We start from the raw sequence: 26,443 nt of genomic DNA, 5'->3' as shown, positions 1-26,443 counted from the left end.
TACAGTACAAATATACTTTCAGCCTGTTGTTTTCATCTTGATATGGTTTTGCCAAAATTCCACCAGTGGTGGCAATGGCTGCTTGTTTGATTGTCTTGTTTCCCTTCTTTCCTTTATTGTTGTTGCATTTGAACTCTGAAGTGAAGAGAGAACCGAGTTTGTGCCGAGTCACTCTCTGTTTACTGGCATCGCAGTTGTTCATTCACAGTCCAAACCCTCATAGCTTCCTGCATTGGAAAAATAGAAACTCACCTAACCGTTAAGCCCTGCATTTCCTCTAATGCTCTGGATATTGCAGCGCAAATTCAAATGCAGTACAGTCAGTGATAGGTGAATGAGCTTTTAAATTGAAAAATCAAAAGGCATGAACAGCAGGGAGGATGTTGAGCGCGGACACTGGCCTTCAAACCCAGCATGATTATTGAAAGCTCTGTGTCCACTGGCGTGTGAATAATAATGCCACTATGCTGATGAGCTCCATGCCAACTTCTATTTCATACACCAGCAAACAAGATCTAGGCCGAAAAAGCAAAGATTTAGATTACAGATTCGACTTACCCTCTAATCATTTTGAGCGATAGCTTAAAAAAGGCATTTCTTTACCTGCATATGACAGCCAAGAACACATCAAAGTATCAGACCATTTATGTCCATCAAAAAATCTGACACGATTTACTTTGTGACACCACATGCAGCTCAAACAAAACATAGCCTACTCAAACACTTAGTATTCTGCGTCAGAGCACAAAAGCATTCCTCTGAAAAGCGGCTTGTCACATAGCACAAACACTCAGTCCCTTTAAAAGAGCACTTGAGGTTCTCTCTGTCAGCACTGATTCCATATGCTGTCATGCCATCAGTGCTTTTCATCAGGAGGTCAAGTGTAAAACTGCTGCCATTGAAATACTTAAAAACCTGTTCTGAGCAGAGGCAGTGCTAACAAAGAGGAGAGACGACTGTGAGGTCGGCAAGACCAGAGCAAGTGACTGCAGTGTTTTATGAGGACCTGCTCTACTATGACACAGCATTAATAAAATATTATTCTATTTAAATACCAGAACATGCTTAAAAGTGATGTGGGACATGGTAACATTGCAAGGCTACTCTTTTAAATATTTATAGCCTTTATATGATTTTCAGATGACTGTGAGGTTTACGTATAATTTAAAATGCCCCGTGAGATCTCAAACTTTCATTTGTGACCGTAAAGTAGATTTGACAGGAGCCTGAGCACTGTTAAAGATACTGTGGCTTATCAAGTTCCAAAAAGTGCTGGGTAGTACTGATTACATGTAATCTGGATTACATAATCGGATTCTAGAAATTAAGTACTTGTAATTACATTATATTTTAAAATACTCATAATCAGATATTCATATTCAGAATACTCATATCAGATAGTTACTTTTTAACGATTGGATGATTACATTACATTCACAAAATAGTGGTAAATTGTTCATAATTTATTGATTCTCCATAAACTTTTTTCTATTTTTAAAATTTGTTATAAACACTTCAGAAATGCGTACATGACAAATTAATTAGCATAATACCAAAGTCCCTTTAAGGCAAGTCATTTCACTCGGCGGCCATCTTTGAAATGCCTCTCGGGCATGCAAGTGCAGCTCCTATTTCTTTGAATGGGGAAACATCAAATTCTCGAAAACAGTTTGCCAAGTTTACGATTAAATTTCATATTTGAAATCACCAATGAAATCTGACAACAAATGTCTCATAAATGTTGTTTCTTTTGCTCAAATAGTGTTAAAAAAGCATATTTTTTCATGCTAGACCAGCCAGTGCGCATGCGCAGTCCTAAGCGCACGTCTCCAGAATGCTGACTGTTTCTATAGCAACCGTGACTTTTAAAATGATGAGCTGACTTTTCCGATTAGTGATTGGCTCTTTTACTCAGAAGGCGGGGTTTCCTTTGATAGAGCGGCCATATTGAGCGCTGCATTTTTCCCCATTCAAAACTATACGAGAGACACATCTTGGGTATTCTATAGTCTTTGATAATACACATAATACTAGTTTTAGTTTTGTGAATTGGTTTCGTACTCTGCTTCAAAATGTACACAAAATATACTTTTACTTTTTTTGATAACTTTTGAGACTGTTTATGTGTTTCGGAACTAAAACGGACATATCCTGTGACCTTCATTAAAGGGCTAGTTCACCCAAAAATGAAAATTAGCCTGTGTTTTACTCGCCCTCAAAGCATCCTAGGTGTATGTGACTTTCTTCTTTCAGACTAATCCAATCGGAGTTATATTAAAAATTGTCCTGGCCCCTCCAAGCCTTTCAATGGGGGTAAGCGGGTGTTGGTTGCCAACAGTTCAGAAGACGCGAAATAAAGTGCGCACATCCATAATAAAACGTCCCTCACATGTCTCCGAGGGGTGAATAAAGGCCTCCTGTAGCGAATCCATGCATTTTTGTAAGATAAATATCCATATTTCAAAAGTAATAAACACTTTTTTCTCACTTCCGCTGACTGTCATACACGGAAGCCGTTCCGGCGGAGGACGTAGGTGTTGCGTGATAAGTGACGAACGCGGAGACAAAACAAAACAAAATGCCGTTCACGAATTAGAAGTACAAAACGAGGATTTGTAAAGAAAAATGTTGGAGGATTTCGATATAAACCAAGAGGAGACTGGTTTTCCTTTGCTAAAGTAAGGAAACTTTGTTTCCTTTGCTCCTGCATTTCTCAGAGGCTCGCGCACGACGCATATGTCATCCGCCTGAACGGCTTCCATGTACGACAGTCAGCAGAAGTGAGAAAAAAAGTGTTTATTACCCTTTAATATAACTCCTATTGGATTCGTCTGAAAGAAGAAAGTCACATACACCTAGGATGCTTTGAGGGTGAGTAAAACACCGGCTAATTTTCATTTTTGGGTGAACTAACCCTTTAATTATTAATTCTGGAAGACCTGACAAAAAGTATTTCAAACCTAGTTGTTGGCGTTTTCATGTTTATGAATGCTTGTTCATGTAATGTAGTGTTTAATTGATCCTCTTTGTATTTTATATCAAAACGATGCAATATTTTCTATTCATATCTATGTAATAAACACATAGCAGATTATTAGCCAGATTATATAAACTAGATTAAATTACTGACTACAATTTTCGTCGTTTAATTAGGAATAAGTAACAATTACAATTTGTAAGTAATCTAGTCTAGTAAACTACTCATAATTTAAAATTGTTAAATACGTTTTTTTTTTTTAAACTACAGGTCACTAGGAGCTAACAAAATTCAATCTAAGGGTGCACTATTCAGGCACAAATCTGGCCATAAAATGAAACTGGGGTTAAAATGAATCAGTGAATAATTTATTTGACCAGTGATTCGATTATTTACTGAAAGGCATCACACTTAATGCTACATATGGAATTGAGGCCAGAGCATGTTTGACTATTCCCTCTGCTCATCCGGCTGTATGGATGCAATGCAATAAAATGTGATGAAAAATACAGCAATATAGCATTTTGTCATGCCACTGCTCTGTGTTGAAAAAAGTCGCTCGTAGTTAAGGTATGCTACTGTTGTTGTGCTTTTTCCTACTGAAAAATTAACCTGACTGGGTTATTTAGGAAAAAGAGAATGAAACATATAATATCAGAGTCCAGTGGAAAGCTTAGACTCTTGTCAGTGACCTAAACAACAATGCAATGGCTAACCGTTCCCTTTCCCATATACTTTTTACTCCATGAATCTTTTTTAGAGAAGAAGTCAACGAAGTACAAAGTACATAACACACATCTGGAGGACATGAACACTATGGTTGTAGAGAGAGTGAAATGAGCAGAGTTGTCAGACACAGTCCTAGAAAAAGAGACAGATTGAAAACACAGCTTTTTTTTTTAAACATGAGTCAGAATTTGCCTGTAGGCAGAACTAGTGCACATTTGGCATAACCTCTGTCAGTCACATTATCTTACAGGAACCAGAAAAACCTGCAACATATACATTTATACAGCACAACAATAGTAAATGCAAGTCATTGCCTTTGTTGGATAAAACCTAATTACATTTGAAGTTCACATGTTACAAAAGCTATTTATATAACCTACAATTTTAGACTAGTCATACCTCTGAAACTCTATTTCACAGGATCATGTGAGGAACGGAGCACAACATACAATAAACAATAAATTAATAAAGGTTTTATCCCATGACAAATTTAATTTATGACCAGTAAATCATTTCCATTGACATTATGTAACCTCTCTGGTGCTGATGACTGTGAAATTTACTGCAGGACTCCTCCAGTGATGACTTCAGTGATACAGACAGTGAAAGCAACTTTCCCATCATGATCCCTCAAGATCACCTGGGCCTGGCTTTCTTCTCCATGCTCTGTTGTTTCTGGCCTCTGGGCATTGCTGCATTCTATCTTTCCCAAAAGGTAAGGGACAAAATGTATTTGTCATTCTCTTGGGCTCTCTCTTTTATTTTAAGTATCTTATAACCAATCACTACAGGGTGCCACTTTCATCTAAAGGGGAAAGCACAGAGGGGAGTTTTTTTATGTTAGAAATTCAACACTGACAGAAGTTTTTTTTTTTGTTTTTGTTTTTTGAGTATGTCTAGCATTTATGTAGCTATTAGCCTACACACTTTCATAATACTTCTATGAGACTTTTCAGAACAAATGAACATTGAGAATACTTGAAAATGACACAGGAGACTGTTTTGCAAACACATTCTGCCAATTCACTGAAAAGAATGATTAATTCACAAATTGTTGGCATCGCTGGTTCAGTTGTCAGAAATATGGCTGCTGAAATATTTGTATGGAAAACGCACAGTGCGTACAGCTGTACAGCTACAGGCACCCCTGCCAATCACTGTCATATTATTCTAGTTGTTTAAACAATGTTTGCATATCAATACTTCTCAGTAGGAGTCATATGCGACACTCACAATACTTGTGCTGATCTCTCAATAGACTCCTCCAATCTGACTGACAGTGCTATAATCATTATCCTTTACTCATAACCTTGCATTGTTTGTGAGCATAAATAATTCTGATGTCATGTCCTTCAGTGAAATATTATGAAAATGGCAGATGATTCATTGGAGACAACAGATTGGAATGCCAACTAATGGAGAAGACAAGAAAAAGGACACAACCCATAAATCATACATTTAGAAGTCCGTTAGAAGACTGTAGCAGTGCTCCATACTGCCCAATTATAACATCACATCTAGTCTGTTTAAATACATTTTGACAATAAAGAATATCAACCAAATGTAGATTGTTTGTAACGCATTACTGATGTATGTAATCAGATTACTTTTTTCTAGTAACTAGTAAAGTAACACGTTACTTTTAAATTTACAACGAAATACCTGAGTTATAAATATCTGAGAATGCAAAAGTAACAATGCATTACATTCCATGAAAAGTAACGCAATTAGTTACTTTTTTATGGAGTAACACAATATTGTAATGCATTACTTTAAAAAAAAGTAACTTTCCCCAACACTGCAGTTAGTCATTACATATGACCTGTTGATACTTCTGTGTCTAAAGGACAAAAGGTCAGTTGGACTGAAAATGACAGAGATTAGCTATAAAGGCAAGTGCTCTTTTAAGAGCGAGTGTGGACATTATGGGAATTACACCTGAGGGTTTAGGCAGGATTTGAGATTTGCAGGATTATGCCACCAGCGAATCAAAGTGCCACACATAAGAATAACACAAGTCACAAGGCACTTGTATTATTAAGCTTTGTCTCATTCTCAGATGAACCCTTTGTTGATTGCCTGATGTATATCAAATACAAAACTCAAAACAAAAGCTTCTTTACAATCTGGAAAGCTGTAATCTGATTGGCCACATTTACATAAAGTGTTTTTTATGTGTTTGGGATTATTTAAACTAAAGCGACTTTTATTATTCTATTCAAGACCGTTTTTAGTGGAGGAGGCACTGCAGATGTTCAGCCCACATAGCTGACAAGACTCTGATCAATGGATTTCATTCAGACTTTAATTAGTGTCATAATGAGAGGCCTCTGGTGATTGATTTCCAATAGAGCATGAGGTGTTGTCTAAAATGAGGGGATCAGTTGAAAGGAGAAGAGAAACGAATAAAAGAGAGGATAGTGTAACGACGGAAAATACGCAGGCCTTTGACCGATCCTACGTGAAACTAATCGCTGCAGTCATACGGTAAACAACCTCGAGAGAGCGGAGGGACGTCCATCATTCACTATGATTAATGCTACTGTTTACCTTCTCTCCACTCCAGACGAACAAAGCATCAGCACAAGGAGATTTCCAGGGTGCCAGTGCGGCATCTCGGCAGGCTCTGTGGCTCTCTATCCTTTCAGTCGTGTTCGGCATCATCACTTACATCTGCGCCATTGCTGCCCTGATCTCCTATCTGTCCGGGAAACCACCTTAAAGACTACTGTATCGGTATCTTCTCTCAATTCTTCCAGAAACGCACCTCCCTGGTTCCTAATTACACAAACCGCTGCTCCTTACATTCATCTACACCTGTAATAAGTACATTCATTTGGCAGAGACACCACATTTGTAACATTTTCTGCAAGTTCACGGCTGTCATATTAGATTAAAAAAATGCAAAACACTACATTTGGAAAGTGGGTTGTTTCAGCTGAAATCTTAGTATTTGGGTCAAAAAAAATATGACACCCACTTCAGAAAGAGAGACCTGCGCTCTGTCTTGGCTCTTGTGTCTAAGTTGGCAGGGGAGGGAGTGACTGAGGCCTAAGGGTTTGTTAGAAGGGAACTAGACAAGGACTGCGAGATCAGGAGATCACAACGGACTTGGCTGTGAAACAGCAGGACGTGCCCTCCGAGACACATGACTCGAGCGAACTGGGTCATTTTCTATCTGAGCTCTAAAGCTGGTCATTGATTCACTCTCCAAATTGAAAACACCACAGTAAATGACTTTAGAACTCAGTTGGAAATTGTCAGAGAAAACATGTACAAGTTCAGGCAGATTCTGCAAATATGAGGATGCTTAAGTATGCACAGGCAAAAGTACAATGCGACGAGGGAAACACACACATATACGCTGCAGCTTTCACTGAATCATGCCGTTATGAGAAGCTTCTCCTGCAGGACTCAATTCATAGCTTGATAAATATAGACCCTCCATTTTCCATCTACTGTACCAACAAAACCGTATGGAGACACTACATATAATTTAAGTGAACTATGCCTGCAAACTCTGGACCTGAAAAAAAGATGGTGAATCAGGAATCAGACCACCAAACATTATAAAAAAAAAAAAGTTTTCTTAACTGCTATTTTCTAGATTGCATTTCAAGCATTAAAGGGGTCATATGATGCGATTTAAATTTGTCCTTTCTCTTTGAAGTGATACGGCGCGATGCAACGCAACGCGTAAAAAGAAAGTATAAGCCATTATAATCCGTAATTATGTCCCCACTGGATGCAACAAATGCCTCGTTTATAATGGGTTACGGGTTCCGGCTGGGACACGGCATCACAGTATGGTAGGAACGTAACATTTCCGTCACACGCTTGAGGTATTCGGCCAATCACAACGCACTGGATTGCTGGCCAATCAGAGCACACCTCGCTTTTCAGACTGATGAGCTTTGTAAAAATCGACGCGCTTCAAAAAGGCGGGGCATAGAGGAGAAACAATAATGTACAGTATGTGGAAAATAATGTGTTTTTTTAACCTTAAACTGCATAAAGACATTTCATTACACCAAATACACAAAATAATGTTCTTTTTAGCAACATCATATGACCCCTTTATGCATTATAACATTATTCATGATAATTACGATTATTTCAGTAATCTGCGTTCGCTTTTGAGGAGTTGAGTTGATCAGCAAGTCTTTGGCATAAACCACCATACAATCAGACAATATCAATGTCTATGTTTTAAAAAGATAATGTCTGAGAATTATTCAACAAGAATTGTACTTAGGAACATTTTTACAAACTTGGATTTTATCTTAAGAAATTTTGATTTTCATGAATCCCAGCAGTTGAAATAATTTGAAAAGAAATTCTGATATTTGAATAGACCTACATGTTTTAAAGTCAAGATGTTTTGAAACAACACAAATGTCTATGGTAACATTAACTGTAAAATGGCCATAAAAACAATGATTTAAACAGCTTTACAGTTCAAATATAAGGAGATAAATGATTAACCTTATTTCAGCCTTTAAACCATTTTTTAAGAAAAAGGATGAATCAAAATGATTAAGTTATGTAATTTAAATATAACTGTTCTGAACAAAAACGGCAAACAGGCTGAATGAAAATTCAAATTCAACTCTCTGACAGTATAGGTGATGCTTATGAAAAGCAGAAATTCAGCGTATACCCCTGTACACAATGCAGATGTGTATTTTAAACACCATTGTATTGACATTATACTGAGGAGGACAAGAAAATGCCATTAAAACTCTGAAAACAGTCAGTTCCCTTTAAAGACACATTCAGTTTTGCCCAAAAGCATTGAGTTTGCAGGCATGTAAACATCTTTAAATGCCAAGACTGTAATTTATATTCATTCTGAAGTACTGAACATATAATATGTATGATTTGTAAATGTGAAATAAAGGGCATTTGCCTGCCTGGGCAGTTATTAACTTATAGAATCCACTAGGATAAAAGCTAAAACTGTAGTCAGTGACATTTCTACCATTGGGCACTCTATTTTGTTGTAGCACCCTACTCTATACTTAAATCCCTTTTGTAGGCCTACATTTCACCTTGATAACCTCAGAGGCGAGTGATAAGCAGTGCCAAAAATGCTTTGACTGAAGTGCTTTAGTTGCTACTATAGGAAGTGTCTCTGATATGAAACAATACATCGCATACTCGCACCTTCAAATCAATCTGCATTCATGTACAATTAATGACGCTACCTTTTTTTAAAGCAGTATATTTGTGTTTATAAACTTACTTTGCAAATGATCTGTTCATTAATTTGACTGGTGAACTGTTAACAATCCATACAACAGATATATCTAGACTAATCTAGAATCAGTATACAAATGCACCCAGGATTCACTAAACTACACAATATACAAAAACCTGAAATACACTATCGTTCAAATGTTTGGGGTCAGTTTTTTGAAAGAAATTAATATTTTTATTCAACAAGGAGATGTTAAATTGATCAAAAGTGACAGTAAAGACATTTCAACTAAATGTTGTTCTATTCATAAAAAAGGTAATTGTTTTCACAAAAATATATATTAAGCAGCACTATTTGTAACATTTTAAATTGTAATTGATAATAAGTAATGTTTCTTGATCACCGAATCATCATATTAGAATGATGTCTGAAGGATCATGTAACACTGAAGACTGGATTAAAGACCATTAAAGAAATAATTTTTTAATATATCCAAATAGATAACATTTAATTTTAACTGTGAAAATATTTCACAATATTACAGACTTTACTTACTAATGAAACAAATGCAGCCTTGGGAGGATGAGAGTCTTTCAAAAACATTATTAAAACATCTTTCCGACCCCAAACATTTGAATGGTACACTGTCCATTACAGATAAAGTCGATATTCAAATGTCAAGGGCACGATACTACAATCAGAAAACCCCATGTGATTTAAAGGTTGAAATGTGCCCTGTTCCAAAAGATTAAACCACAAATCAGCGGTCAGCATAAACTGCCTTGGCAGGTGCCCTTCGCGCTCCCCGCAGTTAGAAATTGGGTCACATCATGGTAGGAAATTATGTATTTCTTCTACAACAAGCTGCCCCATGGAGCAGAGGAGAGGAGCGATAGCACAGCCCCCTCCGGTAAGCTATCATTGCCTGTGTGGGATCACTGAAGAGCACCACAAACAGTCCTCCAGTGCATAGGTTAAAGTGCTGCGGTCGAGTCTCAGTACAGGAATACAGACCAGAGAAATCCTCTCCTGTCATTATTTTATTCCTCCTCTACATTAATCTTGTGCAAATGTGTATGTAAATTTTGCAGGTAACTGTTATGAACAAATAAATGCACTTAATTGAAAATTTTATTTGGTTTTGCCTTTATAATACTTGCACTTGCAATGATGTTGTGGAAAGAGCCTACTGTTTTAATGATACTCATTACAATACACATCTCTAGAGGAACTAAATGGAAGATCAAGCACAACTGCGGTGAACAGCAATTAATGATAATGCATATTAATATACTATGCAATTTTCTCACTGACCCAGCTCACACAGTCTAATGGAAATCTCTATCACTTTTTCATTTTGAAAGATACGGTTCCCAAGGCAGTGGTCTTAAAATTTTTTTTTTTTAAGTTCAAACGTGCTTTGGGTTACACAAAAAGCAGCATTATGGTCCATTTGACTTAATAGGACTCTATTAAGATGTTTTTTTTAAACATTCAGCTGTTTATTAGCTATTTAAGAAAAGAAACTATAACACCTGGGTAGCAGATTGGCATACTTCTCATTTTATTATTAGCACAGCATAAAAACACTTGTTTTGTGATGTTTTTGAGTATTATGGGAGTATGCAAAATGCAAATTAATATGGCATAAGCTACAAAATGAAATCTTGAAGTGCTAAAAATACCATCTTGGGAGTAATAGAATTGCTCTGTAAAGCTTTGTGGGTGAACACAAACACACACACACACACGAGTCTGGTCAGCTATCCTTGTAGGGACTCTCCATAGGCGTAATGGTTTTTATACTGTACAAACTGTATTTTCTATCACCCTACACCAACCCTACACCTAAACCTACATGTCACAGGAAACTTTCTGCATGTTTACTTTCTCAAAAAGCTCATTCTGTATGATTTATAAGCTTTTGTACATATACACACACACACACACACACACATATATATATACACACAGTGAGGAAATGATGATGCAAACTCAAAGTAAAAATCCCAACAAGCGTGTTTTATTTTATCTTAGAATATCGGCGTTTGACAGAATCCCTATGAAACTGGAAAATTTGTTCAGAAGCCTTTTGACTGATTGCGATGCACTGCTGCAGCTGTGTAGGAAGAAAACATTTATGTCATTGCCTTGTAGAAAATTCAAGCAGGTTATGAAACACACAAATACCTATGTATCATCGCCACAAACAGAGCAATGAATCACACGCAAGAATAAAATGCGCATCCGATCTCACCTCCTGGACTGAAAAAGAGCCTGTGGTTGATGACATCAAAACATTGCGCTCAACGCTATCAATAGCAAATGTTAACAACGCTCGACTTTCCTGGAAAGAAAACATAAAAGACACAGATCAAGAGCTTAACCTGTACGCTATGGTTTGTACCAGCCATGGGCAACAGGAAGTGCGGTGTGTACCTTTTCCTGCAGAGCTGTAGGATCAGCGATTATCTGGCCCTCTTTGCTAATTGCACAGGTCACACTACAAAAAAGGTGGCTCATGGGCAGCCCGGCATCCATTAGAGCCATACAGGCAGCATTCAGGCAGCATGACAGCAGCTGACAGTTAGATAAGGACTCAAACTGTAGGGGGACACAGTGAGAATGCAAGAAAACGGGACAGAAAAAAACAATCACCAGTAACGTGGAAGTTTGGGGCCAGTATGATTTTTTTTAAATGAAAAAGGTCTCTTAAGCTCACCAAGGTTGTATTTATTTAACCAAAAATACAGTAAATGCAGTAATATTGTAAACATATTACCATATAAATTAACTTTTCTATTTTAATACATTTTAAAATGTAATTTATTCCTGTGATGGTAAAGCTGAATTTTCAGCAGCCATTACTCCAGTCTTCAGTGTCACATGATCCTTCAGAAATCATTGTAATATGCTGATGTGCTGCTCAAGAAACATTTCTTATTAATGCCAATGTTGAAAACAGTTGTGTAGTTTAATATTTTTGTGGAAAGAGGGATACATTTTAAATATTCTTGAATAGACCGTTTAAAACTAATATAATTTATTTAAAATAAAAAGTATTTACTGTCACTTTTGATCAATTTAATACATCCTCGATGACAAAAAGTATTAATTTATTTAAAAAAATACCTTGCTGAACCCAAAGCTAACTTTGAACAAATTAAACGTTATAATTGTTCAAATTAATATGCTCATCACCCTTATATTTTGAATGAATTGACCCCTAAGCCTTCTCTTCAACAGTGAGTGAGCAGTGTTGGGGGTAACTCATTACAAGTAATGCGAGTTACGTAATCAGATTACTTTTTTCAAGTAACTAGTAAAGTAACGCATTACTTTTTTAATTTACAAGAAAATATCTGAGTTACTTTTTCAAAAAAGTCACGCCAGTTACTTTGTTTTCCCATTTATTGACTGACAAGTCTCCTGTCCACATATTGGGAAAAATACGGAAGTACAGAGGAGTTGTGTGCGCTGTGTGAACATGATGCTACTGTAGTTCTAGACTAAATGTGAATGTGCATTAATTCATCCCACTCACAAAAAACAGATTTAGTATTCATCAAAATGAATTAAAACAGTGAAATGCAAACTCAGAATATGACGCAAACCTGCAATAATTAAATATGTTAAATAACACAAATGTATCTAATCCCATTTATTAACCAATGTCTTTGCTGCTGACCTTTGATGATCCAGTTCAACCATACTAATAAGCAAAAATGACTTTAGATAAACTAACAATTGTGCTTTGTTTTTTTATTGCTGAAGAGTGTTTCTTCTCCTGCGTTCTACTGTACAGACGGGAATTTACTTTTCCTTCAGCCTGAGGTTTATTCATTACACTTTTTGGTGTGAAAGGGCTTTTACATTTGCTATAAATATAACTTTTAATATTAAAAACTATCAAGCACTGCTCATATTTAAAAAGTAACGCGAAAGTAACGCAAAAGTAATATAACGCATTACTTTCCATAAAAAGTAACTAAGTAACGTAATTAGTTACTTTTTTTAGGGAGTAACGCAATATTGTAATGCATTACTTTTAAAAGTAACTTTCCCCAACACTGTGAGTGAGTAACTAAAAGTGGTCAAATAATATTACCGGACGTATTACATATGCCCTTGTCTTAACTGAAGACACATTAGAAATGGTTTTGCTGGTGTTCAGGATACAGCGCCATCATCGTGGATGACCTGCAGGATGACTGTGACAGAGGAGCGAGGATGAAGCGTCAACAGAAGCGCAGCCTCGCACGTCTCACGCACGCACTGCTCTCTCGCGCGCTCACGGACTCCTAACGAAACAACAACATGAGAAGAGTTCGAGTCTGTACCAGACTGACATCTAATGGTGACAACTGGCAGTGCAGGCCGAGACGACGAACACTGATGGAGGAGTGTATGAATAATGTCATTACCGAAATGATAGACACTTACCGTATTATTAAACACCTGACATGAATATTAGGCATGCAATTATAGTCTATACGATTTAATTTGAATTTTTAAAAGCTGTTCAAACAATTTCTAGGTAAAAGCCTTAAACATAATGCATGCTCTATAAGCAAATAAAATAAAATTAAATAAAAACATACACACGATACAACTGAGTGAAATACTAACTAAATGCCAATTTAGTAGCATGGTTTCCTGAAATGTTTTTTCCAAGGCCCTTTGAAGGGCCAGTTCCTAAAATATTATTATTATACTTATATACATTATACTTATTATAGTATAATGTACATAATATATAGTAATAACAAATATTTTCAATTCTAAAAAATATTTATATAGAATAGAATTCACTGTGCATGCGTATATATATGTGTGTGTGTGTGTGTACAATGCATGCATTAAAAGTGTCTACTTTTAATGTCAATATATGGGTGAAGTAATGTTCCATCATCATTCAGCATAACAGACAGGGCCGGACTGGGACGCAATTTCAGGCCGGGAAATCTCACACTCATCCAGGCCACACAGAAAAAGAGGGGCCAAAATTGTACCTTTTGGGGTACAACAGCTTGATACTGTAGCAGTACTCTTAAAAGGACATCTTTGTACCTTTTTTTTTACCCCTAATAGGAACATATTAGTACCTTAGAGTAGTAATTTGTACCCTTAAGGTACTAATTTGTAGGCCTACCTATTAGGGGTTAAAAATGAACAAATATGTCCTTTTAACAGGCCACCGGGAATTCTCCCGGTGCTCCCGATGGCCAGTCCGGGCCTGATAACAGATGTATATGTAAAAAAAAATATTTTGACCTGTACATATTAAAAATATATAAAGGGAAAAGTGATCATACAAAATCATTATATTTTAAATGATTACAAACTTCTTTCTTACAAATGAGTAAAACTTAGTAGTTTGAAGGATAGTGGCAAAGATTTGTAAAGACTTAATTTTACAGTTAATTAATAATAATAATAATAATAATAATACAGGGCTACATTTAAAAAGCTATATTAAACTTTTATCGTTCTAATGATTGAAAAGCCATTTCGTCTTTGACCCATATTATTACTTCAGTCATTCTTGAGACTTGGGACAAAACAGGTCCAGCAAGGGTAACTGCTATTAGGTTTAAAAATAAAAACATTTTCAATTTTAAATGTCGTGAGGGATTAATAATAGAATGTATTTAACACAATTAACACCTTCAATTTAATTTTCTCATTATTATACAAAATCTATGTTTCTTAATGTCCTCTCACTTGTATCAAAGCATAGCTCAGTACATATAAGATACATAAATGTAGTTTCATTTGTCTGAGTACAAGGTTTTATTTTTTCAATTTTGCACCCTGTTTTGTCCCATTTCTCAAGAATGACTGAATTATGAATATAAATGAATTTATTAAAAAAAAACGTACCTGGAAGCCCCATTTTAGGCTGGATAAGAACCTCTACAGTAGCTCGATCATAGATTTCCTTGCTGACTTTCACTTCAGCTGGTCCATAAACTCCTGCCAGGATACTAGTATCACCTGAAGATACATTTACAAATTCAGAACAATACAGATTTGAATAAATAAAACAGATTTCTGGACTTACGCTTGACAGGCAACTAGTCGCTCTGAACAAAAGAAACAAATCAGTTACAAATTAATATAAATACCTTGAACAAAAGTGGAAGACCCGTCAGGTTTGGATAACAAACTCTGCTCACTTCCATATTCTCTTAAATTTGAACAACTTTGATCTAACTCCATCATGGTCCTCATGCACAATCCTCTCGTCGCGCTCATATATGCGTCATTGTTTTTTTGAGCGCACCATTATGACGACATGGGATACGTTCACCCTCTAGTGGTAATCTATCGCAATGACCACGTTGCCAGAAACCCTTGACCGGTTTAATTAAAATATATCTGCTACTAAATTGGAGTTATACAGAGGAATTCATGTTTAATACATTTAATATGCAATTTAAATCATACATTTCCCAGATACAAACGTAAAAAATGGGATGAATGTTTGTGTTGTATGCTAGTGTCCAGCAGGGGGCGCACTGCGTGGGATTTTCACAAGCTGTCATTAGAGCCAAGACACCACGCACTTGACGTAAAGATGGCGGCTGCTAGAGGTTTAACGAAATTATACGGTATTGGGCTTCACGCGATTCGTCAAAATACTACGTTAAAAGCAACAACGTTTCTCCTAGTAAGTTTGACCTGTATGACAATTGCATGTAGGCTACTCCGCGAACGGACCTTTGTCATTAGCAAAAGTTGCTAATCAGCTGTATGAACTGTGCAGCTGCGCGAACCTCAAAACATTGGTGTAATTTGGATTGTATAAAATGTATATCAATAGTAAACCACCTTAATAAAAAGCACGATGTTAGTCCTAAAATAATGTTAAGTCCTTGAGTATTTCTAATGCTTATGTATATGCATTCCTCATCTGAACTAGAAACAGTACACAATTGCGTTCGATCTGTCTGATTATGTGATCTAACCATCTAGTACTTGTTTTAATCTAATAACTATTGGTCAGATCTCTGTGTATTGTTGTGGGTAATGGACTGTTCAACCTTCACAAGGCTGTTGATTTACACGGAGAGCCGATTGGCTGGTTCTGGGGGGTGTGTGGAGGAAATCACAATGCTAATCCCTGCAGCCTTGTGTCATTGAAATATATTCACTTGTTATCTTCCCAGCATTAGATGATCTTGCATTAAATATGTGCATTAAGTATGAGCAAGTGTATTCTCTGTGATCCTAAATCTACCAGCTGATATAAAGATGTGCATCAATACGCAAACCATGCACTTAAAATATTCTTACTTAAATGTTAAAATACTTAGTTAAAATATTTATAGTTTTAAACATTAATTTACAGTTGTTTGAACACTACTGAGCCGGGGCCCGTTCTTCATACGTCGCTTATTACATCCGAGATAAAATCCAAGATGATATCATCGCGCTAATCAGGATCTGGCTAATTCGGTTCTTTGAACGCACCTGGTGTTGATGATTAGTATGGCTGGATTGAGTTATCTGAGATAATTGCGCATTCATGGGTTGGTTTAAAAGGGGCTATGTATCGATACTCGAAACCACGATCAGCAATGCAGCGATTGACTGGCGGCAAGACAGCAACGTAATGACATCATAGAATTAAAAACCACACCTGACGAAAAACTTGACAAATTTCTGGACTTTTATAAGGAAACAGCCAAGCGAACAAAACTACATAAATGTTATAATAGATAAATGAAACGTGCACTGTTTTTATTTTATTTGATTTTTTTACATGATTCCCAATTATTTATATTCACGATTTCTAATATTTGTACAGGCTTTACATTTTTATTTCAATGTAGTAATTAGCAATTCATGTAATTTTATATTTGAACAGATTTGTTACGTGACAGCATTAATTAAAGTTTCTTAAAGGGTCAAGATCATGTTATCTGCATCTCCTGCGCTCCATCAAGCCACTCCCATAATAGATGTCACCGCTCAAATTAATGCACGACTCTACATGATGTGTATAGACCAATTATAGGTTTGTAAACATTCAGGATGCGCGTGCATTTGCATTTGCGAGAAAAAAAGTCAGAATTGTGAGATAAAGTAAATAAATGTTATGTAAAAATGTTAATAGTAAGGTTTAAATAATATTTCATGCTGTAACTGTAGGGCTAATACAATACGTCCCCTATGAACAGCATATGTGAATATTATGTAGACCTATTGTTTAAATCTAATTTATGCTTTAAAAGTAGAGGAATCATAGCAGTTTTCATCCATAGTATGTCCATTTAAACGTCTGCGTTTAGCTTCAAATGACGACAGTATTCTATAAAAAATTATTTGCATTCCGATCTTGACATCAAAAGGCACAAAAATATTTTTTTCCTTTATTCCATGGATTTTACCCATTTACCTCCACTTGTTCCCAGTGTTTTCTGCAACCACTATGCGCGCGCAGCTGCAAGTGACGTAACTGTGACGTCTACTCTGAATTGGTCTATAGCATGTGTGTGAGACTCTTAATACAATTATGAAGTAATCATTTTATGACGAATAAATATTTCAGTGAGTAAAACTGGCTGTGTCTACAGTATTAAAGACTACACAACATTATTATATTATCTTTTAAATTAATTTTTAAATGATTATTATTTTAAATTATTGTCGCTGGATTAGTAGGGTACACTTGTAATAAAGTAGCGGTTGTAGAGGACAGATTTTAAGTATCAATTCTGCTTAAAAAGATGCAATCTAATCCTGTTTACATGAAATAAGCCTGCTCCCGAGCAGGTTTAAGCTTACTGACCTGTTGCTATGACAGCAACCCCAGGATGAGCTTCGAAGAACCAACCAATCCAAGATCAGGCGAAATCGTCAACAATCAAATCCAGCTGACTGAGTTAGCGACGTACGAAGAACGGGCCCCTAGTCTTTGTTTTCATGAAAAACGCACTAACAAATTCTAAGGCACACGTATTTTTAAGGCATTTTCTTATATGCATGCTTTACAGTTTTTCTTAATATTTAATCTTACATTGTATTTAGCCTATTTATTTTAGTGCCACTTTTTAAAGGATCTATATTTTCTCTTCTTACCTTTTGTTTATATTTCTGCATCAAAATCATAAGATCCCGTATTACCTTTAAACCAAAACAGAGGCAAAATAAAAGATCTCTTCATTAGATAGTAAAACTTGCTGGTAAGGAATTGGCTATTAAAACTCTAGTGTAAAAGTCTCGGTGTGTGTGTGTGTGTGTGTAACAGTGTTTTTTTTTTTTTTTTTTACTATTACAGTTATTATTTATAAAATAATTGATTTTATATTTTCAGTGTTCATTTTCATTTTAGTTAAAGTTTTAGTAATTTTATTGTTTTGTAATTTTTAATATTATTTTTTAATGTCTATATAGTTTTTAATATTCTTTTTATTTTTAGTTATTTTAGTACATCAAGTTGAGAATGAGAAATGTTGCCTTGTCAGCTAGCTGAAATAAAATGTTGAAGTTTACTTTCTAATGTTTTATTATATTTCATTATATTATTTCAAGTAACGAAAATGTTTTTTTATGATTTTAGTTTTAGTTATGAACTAATAACCCTGGTTTATGAGGGAATTATTGAGCAGTTTTTTGTCTGATTGTTAAAGTATGTGATCAGATCTCATGAACTGCTTCTCTGATGCTTGTGTATTTCACTCCTTGATCCTCTGTCTCTGTCTTCAGGGAGCTCTTCGCCAGCAGCCGTTTGATTCTTCAGCGGAGAAGCCGCAGTTTCCCGGGGCCTCGGCGGAGTTTATTGATCACCTGGAATTTATCCAGCCCAATGTGATCTCAGGAATCCCTGTGTATAGGGTGATGGACAGACAGGGTCAGATCATCAATCCGTCTGAGGATCCTAAGGTGTGGAGTCTTTTATTTGCACCATATGACAAAGATAATGTGTGGAAATAAGCTGGTAGCAGGTTACTAAATAGTATCCACAATTTTTGCGCTTATGCAGCGTTACTTGTCTGTTTCAGCTTCCAAAAGAGATGGTTTTGAATTTCTATCAGAAGATGACATTACTCAACACAATGGATCGGATTCTTTATGAGTCTCAGAGGCAGGTGAGAGGTGCAGTGGATATTAGTGTGATGTTTATTCCAATATAAAATGAAAATATTTGTTTTTTTTTTAATGCTGAAGTTTGGTATGCTTTTGTGTTCAAGGGCCGTATCTCTTTTTACATGACCAATTATGGTGAGGAGGGCACACACGTTGGAAGCGCTGCGGCTCTTGAACCTACTGATTTGGTCTTCGGCCAATACCGAGAAGCTGGTGAGCATGATTACAAGCTGGAGTCACAATAGTGGCTTAGTTTTTGTTATTATAAGGGTGCACACACATTAGACACGTTAGCCTTGTAACTTGCTCAGGCACGATTGACCTCCCTCTCACTCGCATTGCACTTTAACATTCCAGGCCTGAGCACACTTACGATGCAACTGTTTTGAAGAAAATAGGAAAGAAAATCACTCTTGATCAGCACAATGGAGTCCATCATAATGTTAACTTTGTAGCTTATTATTTTGAGTCGTTTGGGGTGCAAAGACACATGGTCCTCTCATGTGCGTAATATGCTGCTTAGGGGTGGGTGATATACCGATAGACACAATTAACTGGTAGAAATTTGTTAACCGGTTGAGATTTTTGACTATCATTTCTAGAGGTCACCGATAGTGGATTTTGCCGATACCGATAGCTAGGTTGGACCACACTGGCCGATACTGATTAATTAACCGATAGTTTTAAAATTGATACTGAACAAAAACTAAAATAGTGCTTTATTAACAAAAACATTACTGAACCATACTAAAAGTAGTAGTAAAAAAAATAATAGTAATAGTAAATGTTGAAATTAACACACTCTAACAAGGAACAATACTTACACAGCTTTCATTAATCTTAATGCTACAAATGGACTCTTATTTTAAAGTGTTACCATTTCATTTCAAATGTCATGCTTAAAGATGCACATCTTTAAATATATACACAAAGGCTATAGTATTAAAATTATATATTGTATGTATACTCTCACACTTTAACTGCTTCTATTCTTGAACACTTGATGATTATCTAATCAAAATAAAAGCGCAGCGGAGTCTAGGAGAACTCACCGGTATCACACACACTCCGGACGCGTCGCGTTCAACTTGAGCAGCGGTCTAAAACAGTTTATTTAATCACCAAACGGACACAAGTTTACGTCATGAATGAACAATTTGGCATGGATGAGTTTGAAGTTCGGTGTTTAAAAAAACGGAGCAAACGGAAAGAGAAAGCGCGACCTATATTATAGCTCTATAAATGAAGCACACAGACTTTATTAGAGCCACAGAAAGACAAACGTTTTGCTGAAAATGCACAATATACAATTCATTATGTACATTAACAACGATTTGGGACCATTATAATGTAATTTAAAGGAAAATTATGTGAATGGCGCTCTGTGGCGCGGCAGGATTTTCTGTCGGCTGCATTTAAATCCGCGTATGAAGTTTCCCGCTCTGTTCGGCGTGCAGTATCACGTGTCTAAACAAATAGCATGTGCTGTCAGTGATTTCAACCGCTAGAGGCCGCTCTCGCACTGTGTAATGACAGCAGACCCTTCTCAGCCGCTCCAGCAATGGACGCAACCTGGAAAACTATCGGCATGGATTTTTGTCGATAACCGATAGTTACAGCAATCAATTATCGGTGTCGATTAATCGGCAAAACCGATACATCGGTCGACCTCTATTTCTATCGCGGATACACGCTCACGTGACGTTGCTGTGCTACATGATCGCGAAAACTTATTGTTTGCACGCGGTTTTAAGCATTGCATTTTAAAAACGTGATTGTAAGCTTGTTTTCTTAAAAAAATAAAACTAGCTTTTCTAATCTTTTTGTATTCTATCTATTTGTTTTCTTTTTATTATAAAATTAACAAAAGCAAAAAAGGCCTCTAACACTAGCTTGCTCTATACTTTTTCTATTCTATCTGTTTTTTATTTATTATATAATTAAAAAAAAAAACTTGCTATGTGTACTGCGTTAAGCTAACTGAGACTTGTTATAGCACTTGCATATCATTGCTCTTTTGTTGATTTTGATTGCTTCCATTGTCCTCATTTGTAAGTCGCTTTGGATAAAAGCATCTGCTAAATGACTAAATGTAAATGCAATGTAATGTAAGCTGTTGAAATGCAATCAGCAGCGAAAGAGAACTTGCGACAGAGAACTGGAAGACAGAGATATTTTTGCTGCTTTATAGGCCTTGAACGGTTAAAATACACACACTTTAATGTGTCAAAATGCACGTCTTTGCAAATATCCTCGTAAACACAGTAATTTAGGTCTTAAGTGAAAGCAAACAGCTGAGAAAGAAGATACATGTGTGACAGTATTGGATCCAGGCAGCTCTTAAAGTGACAGCAGTCTAATATTCCTGCTCTCTGTCATTCATGTTAATCAAGATCAACAAATTTTCTGTCTAATCAACAAAAGAGAGAAAATCTCTCACTGCTCTTGACTAAATCACTTTTGTAACTTTAATAAGAAGAAGCATTTATTTAATTGACACGTGTGAAGAATATGCAGTTTTTTTTTTACATTTGATTACTTTATACAACGTATGTAACATTTCTTATTTCTTCTACTGTAGTTATTTTGTCCTATTACTTGTAATTAGTTTCTTATTCTTATTTAATAATTATAATAATTATTCTTATTTTTTGTGATATATGAAACTGTTGACAAGAATTGTGAAATATCCATGGTCTTACAAAATGTTGATATCATAGAGACCTTATTTAAAGCAAAAATAACTATATCATGATATATATTATTACCGTGAAAATAAAATGACTCGTATCATGATATAAGATTTTGGTCATATCGCCCACCCATAATGCTGTTTAACAAATCTATCACTTATGCTGCACATAGAACAGTTGCATAATCGACATCTATGTTTCCAGTTCCATGCATGTTTAGGGCTCACACTTTTATCTGTGTGGCTGTGTCCAATCGAAGCCATGCAGAGCTCACCTCTTCAAGCAGGCCAGGGCATGGATAACACTAGTCAAACGAAATGGACTTTGGGGGTCAAACGCGCTCAGGCATGGCACTTGCAAGAGAGTTTTCTTCTTAGTATTTTTTGGTTGTAATGAAAAATTTCAGTCTTCGCTTTATTTTCTTAAATGTTAAATAAATATTGTTAAATATTATATGGTAGTAAAAGATTGCAGTTTAAATGACAATGCATTGATATTTGATTAAATAATTTGTATTTATTGATATTTGACATAACAGTTATTTATATTATATTTATATTTATACATTTATAAATATATTTATATATTTTATATATTTATAAATGTATTTATTAATATTTGATCAAATATAAATGTATATTTTCTGAAATTTTATAGGTGTATTGATGTACAGAGGCTTCCGTTTGGATCTGTTTATGGCGCAGTGCTATGCCAACGCTGATGACCTTGGCAAGGGTAGACAAATGCCAGTTCTCTACGGCTGCAAAGACCTCAATTTTGTAACCATCTCCTCACCACTTGCCACTCAGATCCCCCAAGGTGAGAAGTGAGCATGTCTGTTACACAGAACAGTCATCATGAATATTTTACACTTACCGTTCAAAAGTTTGTGGTCTATTTTTTTTTTTGTGTGTGTGTGTTTTTGAAGAAAGTCTTAATGCTCACCAAGACTGCATTTATTTGATCTAAAACACAGTAAAACGTTCAAAAGAACAGCATCATTGTTTTGTATAGATGTGTCAAGAGAGTTTTCTTCTTATTATTTTTTGGTTGTAATGAAAAATTTCAGTCTTCGCTTTATTTTCTTAAATGTTAAATAAATATTGTTAAATATTATATGGTAGAAAAAGATTGCAGTTTAAATGACAATGCATTGATATTTGATTAAATAATTTGTATTTATTGATATTTGACATAACAGTTATTTATATTATATTTATATTTATACATTTATAAATATATTTATATATTTTATATATTTATAAATGTATTTATTAATATTTGATCAAATATAAATGTATATTTTCTGAAATTTTATAGGTGTATTGATGTACAGAGGCTTCCGTTTGGATCTGTTTATGGCGCAGTGCTATGCCAACGCTGATGACCTTGGCAAGGGTAGACAAATGCCAGTTCACTACGGCTGCAAAGACCTCAATTTTGTAACCATCTCCTCACCACTTGCCACTCAGATCCCCCAAGGTGAGAAGTGAGCATGTCTGTTACACAGAACAGTCATCATGAATATTTTACACTTACCGTTCAAAAGTTTGTGGTCTATTTTTTTTTTTGTGTGTGTGTGTTTTTGAAGAAAGTCTTAATGCTCACCAAGACTGCATTTATTTGATCTAAAACACAGTAAAACGTTCAAAAGAACAGCATCATTGTTTTGTATAGATGTGTCACTTTTTGATTCATTTAATGTATCTTTGCTGAATAAAAGTGTTAATTTCTTTGTGTCAAAAGAAAATGAAAATAAAAACTTTGATCTGTCACACCTGCTGTAGCGGCCGGGGCAGCGTACGCAGTGAAGAGGGAGAACACAAACCGTGTGGTGATCTGTTACTTTGGAGAGGGGGCCGCCAGTGAGGGAGACGCACATGCTGGATTTAATTTTTCTGCCACTCTTGAGTGTCCTCTCCTATTCTTCTGCCGCAACAACGGTTATGCTATCTCAACACCGACCAATGAGCAGTACAGAGGAGATGGTATTGGTAAGTATGTGTGTCCATCACAGACTCCAATGTGAGTCTCTGCGTTTCCTTTATCTTATGCTTTTTTTTCTCCCTTTTTTGTCCATAGCTGCTCGAGGTCCAGGCTATGGACTGATGTCGATACGTGTAGATGGAAATGATGTTTTCGCAGTATACAATGCCACGAAGGAGGCACGACGCAGAGCGGTGGCTGAAAACCAGCCCTTCCTCATTGAAGCCATGACCTACAGGTAGAGTTTATCCTCACGTAAACCACATGAATTAAACTAGGAAGTACAACATCCCCAGTATTCTATTAGCTATAAACAGCCTACGTGGCACAGTGTAGACCTGGAGGAGACCACAGGGGTGCCATTTGGGGTAGGGTCTATTTTTATTGTGTGTAGGGTGGCAAACTCAGCAGAAAATGCTATGAGATGCACTGTAAACCTATTTATCAACACAATATTTTGCAGTATAGGCTTTTATGAAACAGCATAAAATATGTGGGGGAGAACTTGCCTATTTCTTGAAAAAATGTGTGTCAGGTTTGATGCAAGTTTCTCACACTGAAACAGCATTTTCTATGCAGTGAATTGTTTTGAGTCCAGGCAGTTTAAGCAGATTATAGGTTTCTCTTTAAGGTTTGGATTCTGTTTGTCCAATCATTACCATTTGTTTGTAAATTTGATCCTCCTCTTTATGTAGATTCGATTTCTTGACAATCAAGGTTCTGAAAGGCCCACTTCTGATAACTGCTGTATAATATATGGCCATTGTTCAAGGAAATACTCAAGGGAGTAACCCAGATACAATTTCAACAATCATTCAGAAATCATTCTAATATGCTGATGCTTAAGAACAATTCTAATTATTATCAATTAAAAAAAAAGTTGTGCTGCTTAAAGGGTTAGTTCACCCAAAAATGAAAATTAGCCCATTAAAACAACGGTCACTAATTAGAAGTACAAAACGAGGATTTGTAAAGAAGAATGTCAGAGGATTTCGATATAAGCTAAGAGGAGACTGGTTTTCCTTTGCTAAAGTAAGGAAATTTTGCTTCCTTTGCTCTTGTTAACAAACGTCGGCTTTGACGAGACTCACCGGCGCATGCGCAACGCTGAACTCATACGTCATCAACCCGGAACTGCTTCCCTGTACAACTGTCGGCGCTAGGTACATTAAAGTGATTATTACATGTTGAATATGGATATTTTTCTTATAAAAACGCATCGATTTGCTATAGGAGGCTTTTGTTTACCCCCCGGAGCCGTGTGAGACACATTTTTTTTTTATGGATGGGCGCTTTTTATTTAACTTCTTTTGGACTTGCCTACGCCTGACCTAGGATGACTTGAGGGTGAGTAATTTATGGGCTAATTTTCATTTTTGGGTGAACTAACCCTTTAATGGTTTTGTGGAAACCATGTTACTTTTTTTCAGTATTTTTTGAAGAATAGAAAGTTATTTGAAGTAGAAATGTTTTGGAACAATATAAATGTCTTTATTGTCACTTTTGATCAATTTAATGCAGGCTTGCTGAATGAAAGTGTTTATTAATTTTCCATAATTAAAAAAGTTACTAGCAAGCAGCATTGAGCCAAAATGAACAAGACAAAAATTGAAGGTATAATGTACAGTTGTACTGCTTAAGACACATCTTTTCACCACATGAATAATTATGGGAATATAAAAATTTGAAATTTGCTCATTGTGACTGATTGGTGGAACGTAGTTTTTCACCATGAATTTAGCTGTTAAAATGACTGATTTAAATAAGTTGAAATAATTTGAACAGATGGTTTCAACAAAAGCGTATACCATCAGTTAACAACCTTTAAGCTTACAGTAAGTGTTTCTTTAAAGATTTATAAGTTGTCGTTAAAAAATGTATTTCCCTATGTAGAAAATGAATGGACCTTTTATTTTCAGAACCCACTCAACAACAGACCTTGAAATATTGGTACTGACCAATAAGTATATGTGTGTTTTTGTGACTGACATATATATATATACACAGTTGTGCCCATAAGTTTACACACCCTATGCAGAATATGCAAATATGTTAATAATTTTAACAAAATAAGAGAGCTCATGAAAATCGCATGTTGTTTTTTTTTATTTACCACTGTCCTTAATAAGCTATTTCACATAACAGATGTTTATATGTGCTCCACAAGAAAAAATAATAACAATTTATAAAAATGACCCTGTTCAAAAGTTTACATACCCTTGAATCTTAATACTTTGTGTCGTTTCGTGGATGCTCCACGACTGTTTTTCTGCGTTGTGATAGTTGTTCATGAGTCCTGCGTTGGTCCTGAGCAGTTGCAGATGCTTCCAGCATCTTCTGCATATTTGAACCTTTTCCAAAAGTGACTGTATGATTTTGAGATCCATCTTTTCACACTGAGGACAACTGAGGGACTCATATCATATGCAACTATTACAGAAGGTTCAAACGCTCACTGATGCTCCAGAAGGAAAAACCATGCATTAAGAAAACTTTTTGAATTTGAAGATCAGGGTAAATGTAACTTATTTTGTCTTCTGAGGAACATGTAACTACCTTCTGTAGCCTTTGAAGGGCAGTACTAAATTAAAAAATATGATATTTAGGCAAAATAAGAAAAATGTACACACCTCCATTCTGTTGGCTCTTAATGCATGTTTTTTCCTTCTGGAGCATCAGTGAGTGTTTGAACCTTCTGTAATAGTTGCATATGAGTCCCTCAGTTGTCCTCAGTGTGAAAAGATGGATCTCAAAATCATACAG

General features: G+C 35.8%; 3 protein-coding genes across 4 annotated transcripts in view; 2 read left to right on the top strand and 1 right to left on the bottom strand.

Moving 5' to 3' along the window:
- Positions 1–7,275, top strand: part of LOC107676753 (transmembrane protein 91-like) — a 32,371-nt gene extending 25,096 nt beyond the window's left edge. The window contains exons 3-4 of the mRNA XM_016471424.1: positions 4,275–4,421; positions 6,273–7,275. Coding sequence (XP_016326910.1) covers positions 4,275–4,421; positions 6,273–6,428 — 303 coding nt within the window. The 3' untranslated portion in view covers positions 6,429–7,275. The remainder of the gene's footprint in view (positions 1–4,274; positions 4,422–6,272) is intronic.
- Positions 7,276–10,913: 3,638 nt separating this feature from the next.
- LOC107676754 (exosome complex component RRP46-like) lies at positions 10,914–15,256 on the bottom strand. Its single transcript, XM_016471425.1, has 6 exons — positions 15,035–15,256; positions 14,790–14,903; positions 13,086–13,207; positions 11,346–11,486; positions 11,164–11,253; positions 10,914–11,025 (listed from the first exon to the last, which is right to left on the bottom strand). The coding sequence occupies exons 1-6, from the start codon at positions 15,162–15,164 to the stop codon at positions 10,930–10,932; spliced, it is 693 nt and encodes a 230-aa protein (XP_016326911.1). The 5' UTR covers positions 15,165–15,256; the 3' UTR covers positions 10,914–10,929.
- A 100-nt stretch (positions 15,257–15,356) lies between these two features.
- Positions 15,357–26,443, top strand: part of LOC107676752 (2-oxoisovalerate dehydrogenase subunit alpha, mitochondrial-like) — a 14,087-nt gene continuing 3,000 nt past the window's right edge. For both annotated transcript variants that reach the window (XM_016471422.1, XM_016471423.1), the window contains exons 1-7: positions 15,357–15,579; positions 18,621–18,797; positions 18,917–19,003; positions 19,106–19,214; positions 22,352–22,513; positions 23,482–23,688; positions 23,777–23,918. In XM_016471422.1, the coding sequence (XP_016326908.1) occupies positions 15,403–15,579; positions 18,621–18,797; positions 18,917–19,003; positions 19,106–19,214; positions 22,352–22,513; positions 23,482–23,688; positions 23,777–23,918 (1,061 nt within the window). In that variant the 5' untranslated portion in view covers positions 15,357–15,402. The remainder of the gene's footprint in view (positions 15,580–18,620; positions 18,798–18,916; positions 19,004–19,105; positions 19,215–22,351; positions 22,514–23,481; positions 23,689–23,776; positions 23,919–26,443) is intronic.

Source organism: Sinocyclocheilus anshuiensis, unplaced genomic scaffold (genome assembly GCF_001515605.1).
Source record: "Sinocyclocheilus anshuiensis isolate Anshui unplaced genomic scaffold, SAMN03320099.WGS_v1.1 scaffold456, whole genome shotgun sequence".
In the NCBI taxonomy this organism is placed as follows: domain Eukaryota; kingdom Metazoa; phylum Chordata; class Actinopteri; order Cypriniformes; family Cyprinidae; genus Sinocyclocheilus; species Sinocyclocheilus anshuiensis.
Note: the sequence above shows the minus strand (reverse complement) of the source record. Positions and strands in the feature narration are given on the sequence as shown.